This window comes from Orcinus orca, chromosome 3 (genome assembly GCF_937001465.1).
Source record: "Orcinus orca chromosome 3, mOrcOrc1.1, whole genome shotgun sequence".
In the NCBI taxonomy this organism is placed as follows: Eukaryota; Metazoa; Chordata; class Mammalia; order Artiodactyla; family Delphinidae; genus Orcinus; species Orcinus orca.
The window spans coordinates 115,823,745-115,841,290 of NC_064561.1; the positions used below are offsets into that span (position 1 = coordinate 115,823,745).

The 17,546-nt window shown below is 36.0% G+C and overlaps 1 protein-coding gene across 5 annotated transcripts in view; it reads right to left on the bottom strand.

Annotated features, from left to right (window-relative positions):
- RASA1 (RAS p21 protein activator 1) overlaps positions 1–17,546 on the bottom strand; it is a 109,810-nt gene that overhangs the window by 17,543 nt on the left and 74,721 nt on the right. For all 5 annotated transcript variants that reach the window (XM_033401655.2, XM_033401644.2, XM_004263550.4 and 2 more), the window contains exons 10-13: positions 15,522–15,642; positions 14,759–14,915; positions 3,219–3,306; positions 1,089–1,166 (exon numbers count right to left, since the gene is read on the bottom strand). In XM_033401655.2, the coding sequence (XP_033257546.1) occupies positions 1,089–1,166; positions 3,219–3,306; positions 14,759–14,915; positions 15,522–15,642 (444 nt within the window). The remainder of the gene's footprint in view (positions 1–1,088; positions 1,167–3,218; positions 3,307–14,758; positions 14,916–15,521; positions 15,643–17,546) is intronic.

The window sequence follows — 17,546 nt, forward strand, 5'->3', positions numbered from 1 at the left end:
ATGTATAAAAGCACAAGCAGAGTACCTGGCACATAAAAAGGGCTCAAGACATTGTTAGCTATTATATCATTATGATTATATACTATTATACCTACAAATAATAATTTCATGCCTGAAATTTCTCACAAGATACAATCTACAAAAATTGAATCTGATTTTCCATAGCTTTCAAAATGTTAAAACATGCTTTGAGAACACAGTGATTATGCATATAATTAAATGTCCCTGGGGAAAGTATCAGACTTCTGGTTACAGGGAATAAAACTTTCAGTCATCTAAATAATAACCATTTATCCACTTCCAATAGAACAGTATGTTAAATTCACCAAGCTTATTGGAAATTCCCATAAGTAAAACGAGTCACTTTAGTAAATACTGTACAAAAAAGAAACTTTCCTCAAAACTCCAAGAATATTAAATTTACCTAACTTTTTCCAATTATCTGGGGATAACTAAAAGAAAAAAGCAAAGAAATGGAGGATATAAAGTTGAGTTTACATACATAGAACGAAAGAGAAAGCCTAGCTTAACTCTCCATAAATGAACATGCAGGCATGTGAAGGTTTCAAATAAGACAGGATACTACCCATAAGTTATGTAATAGGTTTCAAAAGCAATTACTATAAAATGAAAAACCCTAAAGTTTACCAGGATTAGTACTTTCAGTCAGATGATTTTTTCAGTAAGTACCTTTCTGACACAGGCCAAAATAATTTTTTGAAGAAGAAAAATAATAATAATAGGGCCGAACAGAATAGTTTCTGTTGTTGTTGGCTTGGTATTGTTACTTTAAGTGGAAGAAAAAAAGTCCTTGATATGTATTCAAAAGATGGCATTATGGGCTAAGTATCCAGCAAGTATATAAAGAATATTCTCTTTCATAAAGAAGTAACTATTTCTCCTGCTGCTGAAGCAAGTGGGAGCATGGCTTTAAAATGCCTGACAAGATTCACCTCTCAAGAATTCTAAAGTGTTTGAAATGTTGCCCAAAATAGGTCATAGAGAAATAAAAATAAAGAGCAAACTGATAAAGCAAAATACAATCACAAATTTGTGACAATCACAAATCAAAGAAAATCAAGTTTCACCTGACGCAGGCGTTTATTAGCTGTCCCTGGACTACTTTTCCGTAAATTGCAAAATGCCTGCAGACCTTTCATCCAGTCCTACAAAAAATAACAGCATTTCAAAGAAATATAGTATACAATAGTTTATGCAGTTTCCAATCAACAGTTTGGGTTTTTTCCCCAAATTCAATAGTTCCTTCCTTCTCTAGACTGCCATTTCTAAACTCAGAGTATCCTGTGCTTTAAATACATCGGTGCTCCAACAAAATAAAACAGTGACCAAAACAATTATAATTCTGTAAAATATTGATTGTATTATCGTAGCATCTCTATATTAATCTTAAGTACCAATGAGTGATAATTTATTAGTCAGAAAATAAATTTACATATATTTAAGCAGTTAAACTTGAGGGACCCTAAAGCAGAACTGAACTTGATACATTTTGTGAAAGGAAGGCTGACTGCAAAACCAGTTGATAATGTGATGACTGATTTGATGACAAACATTCTAATCTTTACCTTAGACCATGATATAGGTAGAAATGTATAAGGGGGTCTGGGTGATTTATAAGCCTTTTAAATATAACATATTTAAAACAATATTTCAGCCTAATATTAAGTTGCAGCTATATTCTAAAATGTTTAATGATCTAGTACTCTGGAGAAAGGAGAGAACAATTTTAGGTTTACCAAAAATAAATCTAAATATTTTATTTGGCATACATGTTTCTAGAAAGCTCTGTACTACTGTTTCACTCAATTAGGTCTTTAGTTTGTTGGCTATTTCAATGAATCTGAACTCTGTCAGTGTTTAGAGAACGTCTTTTAATGGAGCAAACTTAAGACTAAATCAATTACCGTAGCTTTCAGAAAGAGAAGACAATATCCAGAGATACCACAGGCCACCAAAGTAATAAAAAACTGGGACGATCAGTGGTATTTTTGAACTTTAAGGGATATATGGAAACAGAATATGGAAAGAGTATAGATAAATCCAATAAGATAATGTTATATTTATGTGAGGCATGCAAAACACATTGAAATGTCATCCAGGTATGTAAGTTAAACACATCTTTAGAAAGAACATGATAAAATAACTGGAAGATAGGATACTCAAGTTTAAGTTTCTTTTCTAACTCAATATCTAACATTAAAAAAAAAAGTCAAACAGCAAAATACTATGAGCCCTATTTTTGTAAATTAGGGCTACATACCCACAAAACAAGGTTTTATGTGTATTATAAGTTAATAATGAGTATTCAATTGAGATATTTTTCCATGATGGAAAAATGATGTTCAATTATAAGCCATAAAACACAATGGCTCATTCATCAAATTTATTCTACACCCTAAGATATTTTCATAATTTATGAGTCAGGGGCCCATGCCAGGATCCAGAGTTTTAGGAGCATTTGCCTCATATCCAGGGTTGGCAAATTATCTTCTTTTTTTTCAACAAAGTCACTTTCTTTCACCTCTAAACTACCTTCGGGTTCCTTCCATAGAGTATAAGCAGAAGAAATATAGCCATATTTCTACAAAATACCTTTAAACACCCCAGAAATATTATGGTTCAAAGAAATCAAAGTACTTTTAAAAGGAGATTTTTAAAAACGTTTCTTCACAGCATTACTTAAAACTTAATAAAAGTTTTAATAAGGGCATTGCACATGGATCAATGGCTAGTGCTGAAAGTAAACATTATATCTAGACTTAGAGAAAAACAGAAAATTCCTCAAAATTTTTTCCTTGTGATGACTGAATTTCTATTTTTAGACACAGTTCAACCAGTGAATAACAACAATGCTTATTAGCAAAACTAACTGGCTTACCTTTTTGACTGTACTTAGAATATAACCTTTTTGCAGAGGATTTTCAATGAACATTCTCAGTTGGACTCAACATCATAGCCCATTTAAAGGTCAATTTAAAATGGAGTTTTCCTAATAACCCTACACTGTTTTTCTGCATTTCTTTCAAAAAAAATTTTTTTACACATGAAAGCTTCTCATTCCTTAAAATAAAACATAATTAGATTTCAGGCATCCTTTTTATCACATTATCTTAAAATGCAACAGCTTTCTATTCCAGTTAAAAAAGAAAACAAGAGCTGAATAAAGTTGACAGTAGTTGAAAAACCAGTTAACTTACCTCTGCTTGTTCTGGAGTTTCTCCTGCAAAGTAGAAGATGTAATGTTCTTCACTAAAGTGCTGAACCACTATCTGAAAACAGTTTGGCCTTTAAAATACAAACAAAGTTATTAGGAAGTTTAACATACCAACTTTACAATAACTTAAGAAAAAAAATCACAATACAATTATGTAATTTATATAAACTTAACAAAATTCTTAATTTAGAGAAATAATAATCCATTGTACTAGATTACTAAAAAGAAAATGTCAGCTGCATATATTTTAGAAAGCTTTTTGTCTGCACTATTGAAATTTTATCAAACTATCAAAGTTTAAAAATATTTCACAGTACTGTGTAGATTAATTTTAAAAGGCATTAGAAATAGAAAAGTTACAATAAAATTGAAGCAGGAGTGCTAGAATTGCATATAGCTAATTTAAAGACTTTAAAGCAAATAAAATATTACTAAACTCAGTGCTTCAGGATGATATATAATATACATTTATATGTACTGGGAAAAGACTAGACATGTTCTTTAGGCCTAAAATGTTCTTAATGGTTATCTCTCAGTAGATTGTGGGTGATTTTAATGTTCTTCTTTATAATTTTACCTATTTTCAAATTTTTTTTTACAACTGGCTGTTTTTCCTCATTCCATTTTAATGGAAACATCAGCTTATTCTGAGGATCAAATGACCTAACAGTGGTGTGCAATAAATATTAGTTCTTATCTTCCTATAGTATGCAGTGTGGTATAATTCATTTGACATGTAAGTACAATATTAGATAGTAGCTTATATCTTTTTTGAAGATGTGCTGCCTTTCCAACTAGATTTGAAAATGTTTATAAAATGTTTAATAAGGGCCTTCAAGTTTTTGAAATTCAATAAATATTATTTCTATTTCTTGCTTTAACCAAAGAGTATATCTTACACTTCAGTGTTAGAAGGTCATAGCAAAGTATCCAGAGTACAAGCTTAACATTTATTAAAGATAAAACCATCTCTTCAATGCTTTGAGAATACCATAAAACAATGGAATATGTCAACTGAAAACTTCTGAAAGTGGTTTGTACCAGACTAACCCTCCTGGCAGGATAAAATATAAACCAAACAAAACACAACTGTTTGAAGTCACTGGAGAACAAGCAGCTCAGACTGAAGGGACCAAGATCATAGTGAGGTGAGACTGACATTCTCCACAGCTTTTCTTTTCAAGGTGTTTGCCAATTCCTAAACCGTGTAGGGCAGGACTCTGGGGCAATAAGCAGAAAACAGCATCTAAGAGGCTAAAAAGCTAACAAAGCACATTCAGTTTCACAGTGCTGGGAGAGACAAATGAGTTCAGGGCCTTTAAAAGAGAAAGCTTTCAGTTGAGACCCCTGAAGAGCTATGCCTTCAGAATAAGAGCAAACCAGAAGCAGTATAGCCTTCACCGATACCTCCAATTGATTCCTGAGGGGATCAATATGAACTAACCCTACTCTAACTTATCTGGCAAAAGAACAGTCCTTTCTGGAGACAATAACATTATCCATAGCTTCCACAGTTTTTCATACACTGTATCCACTATTCAGTCAAACATAAGTAGACATTACAGGAATCAGGATCAAATGACTGAAAAGCCAAAAGAAAAACAGACAAAGAAAGACCTACATATGATCCAGATATTGAGGACAGATACAACTTTCAACTATCTGTAATTAAAGTGCTTAAAAAAAATAACAAAATAGAGAATTCTGCCACATAACTAGATATTTAGAACAAGTGTTCTAACAATTTAGAACACAAATTCTAAAGTGGCAAAAGTAATAAATAAAATTAAGACCTCAACAAACACATTTAACTACAGAAGAATAGATTTGTGAGCTGAAGGCAAATAAGAAGAAAACATCCAGCCTGAGGCACAGAGAGGAAAAAAATTATAAGAAACATAGAAAACCATTTAATAGACACATGGGACATAGTAAAAGGAATATAACATGTAACATGAGTCCCAGAAGATTAAAGAGAATGTGGCAGTAGAACTGTTTAAAGGGATACTAATGAAGAATTTTCCAAAACTGACAACAGACATCAGGTCTCAGATTGAAGAAGCTCTACAAACATTAAGATACATTTTAAAAATATATATTTTTACAGTAGGCATATTTGGTTTAACTTTTGAAAATCTAAGGAAAGGAAAAATCTCAAAGCTTTCAGAGAAAGATGAAATACAGTACATCGTGAAGGAAAAAAGATACATTATCTCTAAAAGAGAAACAGAATGACAAAATGTTGAAAAGTAGAAAATCTTTAAAATGCTGAAAGAAAGTAATTACCAACCTAAAATTTAATATCCATCCTAAACATAGATAAAACAATAAATACTGCCACAGTAAAAGATTCAGCCTAAGAAAAGATACAGGTATGAAATTCCCACATAAATATTCACTACAGTAATAACTCTATGATTCAATGTCTTCAAACTTGTGCTTCTGAAATCGTTTATATTTAAAGTAAAGCAGGGAGGAGCTTCAAGATGGCAGAAGAGTAAGACATGGAGATCACCTTCCTCCTCACAAATACATCAGAAATACATCTACATGTGGAACAACTCCTACAGAACACCTACTGAACGCTGGCAGAGACCTCAGACCTCCCAAAAGGTAAAAAACTCCCCAAGTACCTGAGTAGGGCCAAAGCAAAAAGAAAAAACAGACAAAAGAATAGGGACAGGACCTGCACCAGTGGGAGGGAGCTGTGAAGAAGCAAAGCAAAGGTTTCCACACACTAGGAGCCCCTTCGCGGGCAGAGACTGCGGGTGGCGGAGGGGGGAAGCTTCGGAGCCACGGAGGAGAGCGCAGCAACAGGGGGGCGGAGGGCAAGGCGGAGAGATTCCCGCACAGAGGATCGGTGCTGACCAGCACTCACCAGCCCCCGAAGCTTGTCTGCTCACCCACCGGGATGGGCAGGGGCTGGGAGCTGAGTCTCGGGCTTCGGTTGGATCGCAGGGAGAGGACTGGGGCTGGCTGCGTGAACACAGCCTGAAGGGGGCTACTGCACCACACCTAGCCGGGAGGGAATCCGGGAAAAAGTCTGGAGCTGCCGAAAAGGCAAGAGACTTTTTCTTGCCTCTTTGTTTCCTGCTGCGCGAGGAGAGGGGATTAAGAGCACCACTTAAAGGAGCTACAGAGATGGGCATGAGCCGCGGCTAACAGCGTGGACCCCAGAGACGGGCATGAGACATTAAGGCTGCTGATGCAGCCACCAAGAAGCCTGTGTGCAAGCACAGTCCACTATTCACACCTCCCCTCCCAGAAGCCTGTACAGCCAGCCACTGCCAGGGTCCCGTGATCCAGGGACAACTTCCCTGGGAGAACACATGGCACACCTCAGGCTGGTGCAGCGTCATGCTGGCCTCCGCCGCCACAGGCTCACCCCGAACTCCATACCCCTCCCTTGCCATGGCCTGAGTTAGCTAGAGCCTCCAAATGAGGTGCTTCTTTAACCCCGTCCCGTCTGAGCGAAGAACAGATGCCCTCAGGCAACCTACACGCAGAGGCGGGGCCAAACCCAAAGCTGAACCCCAGGACTGTGCCAACAAAGAAAAGAAAGGGAAATCTCTCCCAGCATCCTCAGAAGCAGCGGATTAAATCTCCACAATCAACTTGATGTACCCTGCATCTGTGGAATACATGAATAAACAACGAATCATCCCAAATTGAGGAGGTGGACTTTGGGAGCAATGATATATATATTTTTTTCCCTTTTTCTTTTTTTGTGAGAGTGTATGTGTAGCTTCTGTGTGTGATTTTGTCTGTATAGATTTGCTTTTACCATTTGTCCTAGGGTTCTGTCTGTTTTTTGTTGTTGTTGTTATAGTTTTTAGTGCTTGTTATCATTGATGGATTTGTTTTGGTTGCTCTCTTCTTCTTTTCTTTTAATTACTTTAAAAAAAATTTTAATTATTTTTTATTTATTTTAATAACTATTTTATCTTCTTCTTTCTTTCTTTTTTATCTCCCTTTTATTCTCAGCCATGTGGATGACAGGCTCTTGGTGCTCCAGCCAGGCGTCAGGGCTGTGCCGCTGAGGTGGGAGAGCCAAGTTCAGGACGTTGGTCCATAATATCAAACGGTGAAAATCTCCCAGAGATCTCCATCTCAACGCCAAGACCCACCTCCACTCAACGACGAGCAAGCGCCAGTGCTGGACACCCTATGCCAAACAACTAGCAAGACATAAACACAACCCTACCCAATAGCACAGACCTGCCGAAAATCACAACAAGGCCACAGACGCCGCAAAACACACCACCAGACGTGGACCTGCCCATCAGAAAGACAAGATCCAGCCTCATCCACCAGAACACAGGCACTAGTCCCCTCCACCAGGAAGCCTACACAACCCACTGAACCAACCTTAGCCACTGGGGACAGACACCAAAAACAACGTGAACTACGAACCTGCAGCCTGCGAAAAGGAGACCCGAAACACAGTAAGTTAATAAGCAAAATGAGAAGACAGAGAAACACACAGCAGATGAAGGAGCAAGGTAAAAACCCACCAGACCTAACAAATGAAGAGGAAACAGGCAGTCTACCTGAATAAGAACTCAGAATAATGATAGTAAAGATGATCCAAAATCTTGGAAACAGAATGGATAATACAAGAAACGCTTAACAAGAACCTAGAAGAACTAACGAGCAAACAAACAGTGATCAACAACACAATAAATGAAATTAAAAATTCTCTAGAAGGGATCAATAGCAGAGTAACTGAAGCAGAAAAACGGATAAGTGACCTGGAAGATAAAATAGTGGAAATAACTACTGCAGAGCAGAATAAAGAAAAAAGAATTGAGGACAGTCTCAGAGACCTCTGGGGCAACATTAAATGCATCAACATTCGAATTATAGGGGTCCCAGAAGAAAAGGAAAAGAAAGGAACTAAGAAAATATTTGAAGAGATTATAGTTGAAAACTTCCCTAATATGGGAAAGGAAATAGTTAATCAAGTCCAGGAAGCACAGAGAGTCCCATAAAGGATAAATCAAAGGAGAAACACGCCAAGACACATATTAATCAAACTATCAAAAATTAAATACAAAGAAAAAATATTAAAAACAGCAAGGGGAAAACAACAAATAACACACAAGGGAATCACCATAAGGTTAACAGCTGATCTTTCAGCAGAAACTCTGCAAGCCAGAAGGGACTGGCAGGACATATTTAAAATGATGAACGGGAAAAACCTACAACCAAGATTACTTCTACCCAGGAAGGATCTCATTCAGATTTAATGGAGAAATTAAAACCTTTACAGACAAGCAAAAGCTGACAGAGTTCAGCACCACCAAACCAGCTTTACAACAAATGCTAAAAGATCTTCTCTAGGCAAGAAACACAAGAGAAGGAAAAGACCTACAATAACAGACCCAAAAAAATCAAGAAAATGGTAATAGGAACATACATATTGATAATTACCTTAAATGTAAATGGATTAAATGCTCCAACCAAAAGACATAGACTGGCTGAATGGATACAAAAACAAGACCTGTATATATGCTGTCTACAAGAGACCCACTTCAGACCTAGGGACACATACAGACGGAAAGTGAGGGGATGGAAAAAGATATTCCATGCAAATGGAAATCAAAAGAAAGCTGGAGTAGCAATTCTCATATCAGAGAAAATAGACTTTAAAATAAAGACTATTAGAAGAGACAAAGAAGGAAACTACATAATGATCAAGGGATTAATCCATGAAGAAGACATAACAATGGTAAATATTTATGCACCCAACATAGGAGCACCTCAACATAAGGCAAATACTAACAGCCATAAAAGGCAAAATCGACAGTAACACAATCATAGTAGGGGACTTTCACACCCCACTTTCACCAATGGACAGATCATCCAAAATGAAAATAAATAAGAACACACAAGCTTTAAATGATACATTAAACAAGATGGACTTAAGTGATATTTATAGGACATTCCATTCAAAAACAACAGAATACACATTCTTCTCAAGTGCTCATGGAACACTCTCCAGGATAGATCATATCTTGGGTCACAAATCAAGCCTTGGTAAATTTAAGAAAATTGAAATTGTATCAAGTATCTTTTCCGACCAAGACACTATGAGACTAGATATCAATTACAGGAAAAAAATCTGTAAAAAATAGAAACACATGGAGGCTAAACAATACACTACTTAATAACCAAGAGATCACTGAAGAAATCAAAGAGGAAATCAAAAAATATCTAGAAACAAATGACAATGAAAACACGATGACCCAAAACCTATGGGATGCAGCAAAAGCAGTTCTAAGAGGGAAGTTTATAGCAATACAATTCTACCTTAAGAAACAAGAAACATCTCAAGTAAACAACCTAACCTTACACTGACAGCAATTAGAAACAGAAGAACAAAAAAACCCCAAAGTTAGCAGAAGGAAAGACATCATAAAGATCAGATATATAAATAAATGAAAAAGAAAGAAAGGAAACTATAGCAAAGATCAATAAAACTAAAATCTGGTTCTTTGAGAAGATAAACAAAATTGCAAAACCATTAGCCAGACTCATCAAGAAAAAAAGGGAGAAGACTCAAATCAATAGAATTAGAAATGAAAAAGGAGAAGTAACAACTGACACTGCAGAAATACAAAGGATCATGAGAGATTACTACAAGCAATTATATGGCAATAAAATGGACAACCTGGAAGAAATGAACAAATTCTTAGAAATGCACAACCTTCCGAGATTGAACCAGGAAGAAATAGAAAATATGAGCAGACCAATCACAAGCACTGAAATTGAAGCTGTGGTTAAAAATCTTCCAACAAATAAAAGCCCAGGACCAGATGGCTTCACTGGCGAATTCTATCAAACACTTAGAGAAGAGCTAACACCTATCCTTCTCAAACTCTTCCAAAATATAGCAGAGGGAGGAACACTCCCAAACTCATTCTACGAGGTCACCATCACCCTGATACCAAAACCAGACAAAGAAGTCACAAAGAAAGAAAACTATAGGCCAAAATCACTGATAAACATAGATGCAAAAATCCTCAACAAAATACTAGCAAACAGAATCCAACAGCACATTAAAAGGATCATACACCATGATAAAGTGGGGTTTATCCCAGGAATGCAAGGATTCTTCAATATATGCAAATCAATCAATGTGATACACCATATTAACAAATTGAAGGAGAAAAACCATATGGTCATCTCAACAGATGCAGAGAAAGCTTTCGACAAAATTCAACACCCATTTATGATAAAAACCCTCCAAAAGTAGGCATAGAGGGAACTTACCTCAATGTAATAAAGGCCATATATGACAAACCAACAGCCAACATCGTCCTCAATGGTGAAAAACTGAAACCATTTCCAGTAAGATCAGGAACAAAACAAGGTTGCCCACTCTCACCACTATTATTCAACATAGTTTTGGAAGTTTTAGCCACAGCAATTAGAGAAGAAAAAGAAATAAAAGGATTCCAAATCGGAAAAGAAAAAGTAAAGCTGTCACTGTTTGCAGATGACATGATACTATATATAGAGAATCCTAAAGATGCTACGAGAAAACTACTAGAGCTAATCAATGAATTTGGTAAAGTTGCAGGATACAAATTTATGCACAGAAATCTCTGGCATTCCTATACACTAATGATGAAAAATCTGAAAGTGAAATTAAGAAAACACTCCCATTTACCACTGCAACAAAAAGAATAAAATATCTAGGAATAAACCTACCTAAGGAGACAAAAGCCCTGTATGCAGAAAATTATAAGACACTGATGAAAGAAATTAAAGATGATACAAATAGATGGAGAGATATACCATGTTCTTGGATTGGAAGAATCAACATTGTGAAAATTACTACCCAAAGCAATCTACAGATTGAATGCAATCCCTATCAAACTACCACTGGCATTTTTTACAGAACTAGAACAAAAAATCTCACAATTTGTGTGGAAACACAAAAGGCCCCAAATAGCCAAAGCAATCTTCAGAAAGAAAAACGGAGCTGGAGGAATCAGGCTCCCTGGCTTCAGACTATACTACAAAGCTACAGTAATCAAGACAGTATGATACTGGCACAAAAACAGAAATATGGATCAATGGAACAGGATGGAAAGCCCAGAGATAAACCCACACACATATGGTCACCTTATTGTTTTGTGTTTTGTTTTGGCGGTACGTGGGCCTCTCACCATTGTGGCCTCTCCCACTGCGGAGCACAGGCTCCGGACGCGCAGGCTCAGCGGCCATGGCTCACGGGCCCAGCCGCTCTGGCATGTGGGATCTTCCCGGACCGGGGCACGAACCCGTGTCCCCTGCATCAGCAGGTGGACTCTCAACCACTGCGCCACCAGGGAAGCCCAGTCACCTTATTTTTGATAAAGGTGGCAAGAATATACAATGGAGAAAAGACAGCCTCTTCAATAAGTGGTTCTGGGAAAACTGGACAGCTATATGTAAAATAATGATATTAGAACCCTCCCTAACACCATACACAAAAATAAACTCAAAATGGATTAAAGACCTAAATGTAAGGCCAGACACTATTTAACTCTTAGAGGAAAACATAGGCAGAACACTTCATGACATAAATCACAGCAAGATCCTTTTTGACCCACCTCCTAGAGAAATGGAAATAAAAACAAAAATAAACAAATGGGACCTAATGAAACTTCAAAGCTTTTGCACAGCATAGGAACCCAGAAACAAGACGAAAAGACAACCCTCAGAATGGGAGAAAATATTTGCAAATGAAGCAACTGACAAAGGATTAATCTCCAACATTTACAAGCAGCTCATGCAGCTCAATATCAAAAAAACAAAGAACCCAATCCAAAAATGGGCAGAAGACCTAAATAGACATTTCTCCAAAGAAGATATACAGATTGCCTACAAACACATGAAAGAATGCTCAACATCATTAATCGTTAGAGAAATGCAAATCAAAACTACAATGAGATATCGTTTCACACTGGTCAGAGTGGCCATCATCAAAACATCTACAAACAATAAGTGCTGGAGAGGCTGTGGAGAAAAGGGAACCCTTTTGCACTGTTGGTGGGAATGTAAATTGATACAGCCACTATGGAGAACAGTATGGATGTTCCTTAAAAAACTAAAAATAGAACTACCATACGACCCAGCAATCCTACTACTGGGCATATACCGTGAGAAAACCATAATTCAAAAAGAGTCATGTACCACAGTGTTCACTGCAGCTGTGTTTACTATAGCCAGGACGTGGAAGCAACCTACGTGTCCATCAACAGATTAATGGATAAAAAAGATGTGGCACATACATACAATGGAATATTACTCAGCCACAAAAAGAAACAAAACTGAGTCATTTGTAGTGAGGTGGATGGACCTAGAGTCTGTCATACAGAGTGAAGTTAAGTCAGAAAGAGAAAAACAAATACCATATGCTAACACATATATATGGAATCTAAGAAAAAAACAAAAAATGGTCATGAAGAACCTAGGGGCAAGATGGGAATTAAGACGCAGACCTACTAGAGAATGGACTTGAGGATGTGGGGAGGGGGAAGGGTAAGCTGGGACAAAGTGAGAGAGTGGCATGGACATATATATACTACCAAATGTAAAACAGCTAGTGAGAAGCAGCCGCATAGCACAGGGAAATCATCTGGGTGCTTTGTGACCACCTAGGGGGGTGGGATAGGGAGGGTGGGAGGGAGGGAGACACAAGAGGGAAGAGATATGGAGATATGTGTATATGTATAACTGAATCACTTTGTTATAAAGCAGAAACTAATACACCACTGTAAAGCACTTATACTCCAAAAAAGTTGTTAAAAAAAAAAAGGTAAAGCAGTATTGAAAGTCAGAAGTTTAATACAAAGAGATAGAATGCTTAGAGACCTGTTAATAATACTGAAAATAAGCTGGAAAAATTGTAGAGCTGTGCAACTAAAGTGCCGGGAAAAACAGCCGAACGAGCAGTGCTGTCCAGTGTTCCACAGGCTAGGCGTGCACACCAGTCATCTCTACTGGTGAGGGCTGCCATTAACTTTCACATTAGACTTCATGAACTAAATGCTCAAGGTCAGTCAGTGTATTGGGTTCTATGCTTACACAAAGCGAGAAATATTCAATGACTGCTATCTATTTGATAACACAACAAACAGTGTATTCTCAGGATTTTCAATAGTTACTGGAATACACAATAGTGTATTCTCAGGATTTTCAATAGTTCACTTCTCCTTTCTCTGGTACTGTTTGCCACCTCACTATCATGAAGGAAGCAGCTTTGTGAGAAGAATCCAGTACACACAAAGTAAGGCAGAGTAGAAAGACTGAAAAGCCAGAGGTCTGATCCAACTACATCTAAAGGCCAAGCTTCCCATACTGTAAAGGGAGGGGAAAAGAATCCTACGAAATCCTACCTTGCCCAAACTTTTTTGCTTTTTTTTTTGGGGGGGGGGGGGGGAACAGCTGTTTTTAGGAGATATTAAGAAGGGTTTGAGAGAAAAAAAGGGAGAGTATCAAGGTCCAATGAATTCATGAAATACTGCATATTATACTCCCCTCTTGGTGATTCACAATACAAACACTGGCTAAAACTCCAGAATGCCCCTCTGTAAGGAAAATTATTTGTTCAATTCAGCATTTCCCAAACCTATCTGACCATTTAAAAAATGAACTGTTAAAATCACTAATGTGATCTCCTAAACACAGTTTGGAAAAAAAGATATGACAAGCTTTTATGCTCCACAGGTACTTCTCTTGAAGCCTTCCCACTTAAATAGGATAAACTAGGGTTGCCTAGTAGAAATGCCATCCTGCAGCATAAGTTGTTAAAAAAATTTGTTTTAATTGCCTGCGTTTTATTCATCATAGCAATAGGTAATAAAAGTGCTAAATATATCTAAAAACACTCTAGAATGGATTATTGATAATTCTGATGGTGAAATACAAAGAAAGGCCCTTATTACAAAAAACTAGATGTAATCAAGAGCTGAATTTGCCTTGTGCTGTTCAGGATTTACCTTTAGTTTATACGATTATTTTATTTTTTTAAAAACTCTAACATTAAGAAAAAATGTTTTTATTTCAAATCTGAAATACTCCTCTTTCCTATTGAAATAATTGTTTTTATACTATAGTTGTCTCTCAATGTCAAGTTTCTTAGGAATCAAGTTAATAGTACAACTGAGTGTATCTACTACCATCAGATGCACTGAGTTAACCAAGAATGATAAAATAGGGGAAAGGAGACAAGACTCAAAGTAAGTCACTCAAAAGAGTGGTGGTAGGTGCAGGCAGGAAACACACTACATACAGATCAAGTCTTACTACAGGAGAGGCATAGATTCCAAAGGTTTCTATGTGATATAGTGGAGTAGAATTTTATGCATAGGTTAGTCTAAAATAAGTAAGGAAGACAGAAATTACCCTAGAGAGTATACGTGACATTTTCAGATTTCACAAATTGGTTTGCTATGCTTTGAAATGATCTGAACATACTATTTTTTTATTAAAACAATTCCAAAAAGAAATAGGAAACCAATTTCTTACCTGCCAAAGAGACTATCATGAACAACATAGACAGAACACACGCTGAGATCTATTAATCCTTTTGGTTTTGTAGCTCGTTTTTCACTTTCAAAATAAATAAGTTGGGCATCACTGCCCTCTAAGATAAAATATAAATTTTTCCACCTTTTTCCTTTGCCTGTTAAAAAAAATTGTTTCCCCTTAGCCAAATAATGAACTATGAAGTCACATATAGTAAAATCATAAAAATTATTGTTGCTAAAAACTAAAAATTAAATATATTTTTATTCCAAAGCTTAAATAACACCAATCCTTACAAAATGAGAAAGTGTCTGTAATATATCTGTAGAAAAATATCTTTTGTTATATTGCTTGCTTTAATGAGTCACTGAGTAAGTGACAAGGGTACCTTAACAGTATGTTTAGAGATTTCATTATGATAAAATCTTTAAAATTCTTGCTTAGGATTCATTCTTTTCCAGTCATGAGAAAAAAAACTCTTCTACTAATCATGCACCCCTCAATGCCCCAACATTTCTTAATGCCAAACTGAGGCAAATACATAAAATAGAAACATCAATACTATGAATGTGCCAAGTGCCGATAAGAATTTTCTCTTAAAAAAAAAAAAGTTATGGGGTAAAGAGGGGCTCAAGAATCAGATACCAACTTATTAAATACGTATCTCAGATAAGTTTTATGCCCAATATTTACAATGTTTCTAATAAATGTTAACGGTAAAATACTGAAATTGAATCTTTAGTCTTAAAAGTTTCACACTTACCTTTTTTTAGAAGATAACCTTTTTTAACAATGTTTTTATAAAAGGCATCCTTTGTTTTACGACGAATTGTATTATAAATTTCCTTGCCATCCACTGTATCATTGAGTACTTGTTCTTGATCCTGAATTTTCAAAAATACTAAAATTATTTCATGAATTCTTGATGGAAATGAAGTAAAACCTACTAAACTACCAATTTAAAAACAAGATTGTCTGTCTAGACATTAAAAAAATTTTACTACTAAAATCTAAAATACTGTAACATATATATTATTAAGAGATCTTTGCTTTCCAAAGAAATTTTCAAAAAAGTGCACTTACCATTTCTCAAGAATATGGACAACTAATAAGCTTTTTTTTTTAAAAAATACAGGTTTTTTTTTTAAGTTTTACAAGCAACATTGTTTTGAAAACATGAATTTGTCCAAGCATAACTGATAGATTAGAACCAATTTGAGCATAAAGCAAATTCATGTTTGCTTATGGACAATTATATCCATGAGAAACTCTATGTGAATGCAGAAAATTGCACCCAGCTGAACTGAGATGCCTAGGAATATGCAAAATACATCTCAAAAGCCTAAAAGCCTCCCCAGCTTCACCGAGTGTTACACGCCATACCCATCCCATTCACATCTGGTGTTCTAACATATCTGATTTCAGATAATCCTCCTTGTACCACTTCCCGCTATTTACAGCCCTTCTGATGGCCTCTTCCACAAGTAAACTTCAGGTCTTTTTCAAGGTAAAGTGCCTTATTTATTGTAATATTTAAATATTTCTTACCCATTTAGCACGTATAAAAACTACGCTACATTTTTACTAGCTTCTTATCTTTATGTGTCACTGATGAAGTTTTTGAGTGTTGTACCCTTAACCCCCTTTTTTCCATAATCCTGTGGTTTTTATTGCATGATTTCATACAACACCATGACTTACAGGAATGTATGTGTGTTAAATGCTAAATCCCTGCCCCCCTCCAAGTAACAAAAAGAATTATGATGTCAGGAAGAATACAAAGCGAAGAGTGCCTTTATAAATGACCTTCCCAAAATAAGTCAATCTTCGATATTACCATCAAGGTCCAATGGACCCAATTTTAGTTTCTTAGTTTCTTTCTTGAGCAGCTCTTACTATTTGCAAGAATTAATATTTTATGACTTTGTTTTCTTAGAGACTTATGGATCCAGCTGATCGTTTTATAAGTCTAAGATATGTTATGGGATTTTCACGAATCATATTTTTCCTATATCTTGAAACACTCTGCTATTTCATCATCGTAGGAACCATTTCATCATGACTTAACAATTATTCTCAAGTATGCCAAAGAGCAGGCACTGGCAAACCACAGCACATGGACCAAATCTAGCCTACTGCCTGTTTTTGGACATAAGGTTTTATTGGAACACAGCCATGGCTCATTCCTTTACATACTGTCTGTGGTTGCTTTCACACTACAAAGGCAGTTTAGTAACTGAGACAGAGACTGAATGGCCCACAAAACCTAAAATGTTTATTATCTGGTCCTTTACAGAAAAGTTTGCCAGCCCTTGGTCTAGAGGGTGATCCAACAGTGAAATAAATCATCTCTATTGCATCACCCTTTGGCATTTTTTACTGTGTGGCCAACTATTGTAGCATCTTTCAAAAAAGTATAAAAGGCCATCTTTGTTATATTTTTATTAGTTTTCATTGAACACATAAGAAAATTCAGAATTCTTAATTTTCTGATCATAACAGCAAAGAGAAAAAAATTGACAAAGAAAGATGTGTGACAATTATAAAAAGACTCAGATGATAAATGCAAAGAAACAGCAAGACTCTGGGATCTATTGTGATGATAAAATTGATTTTGATAAGCAAAATCTCAGATTATAATTCTTCAGATGGTAATCTCCTTTGGTGATTTTTCTCAAACTAAGAATCGCTGAGTGAATGATATATTTCTAGGGGAAAAGAAATATAGTGCTCTCATCTAGTTAGTGATTCAATAGGAAGGACATCATCATGCAATAACTTGTAACAA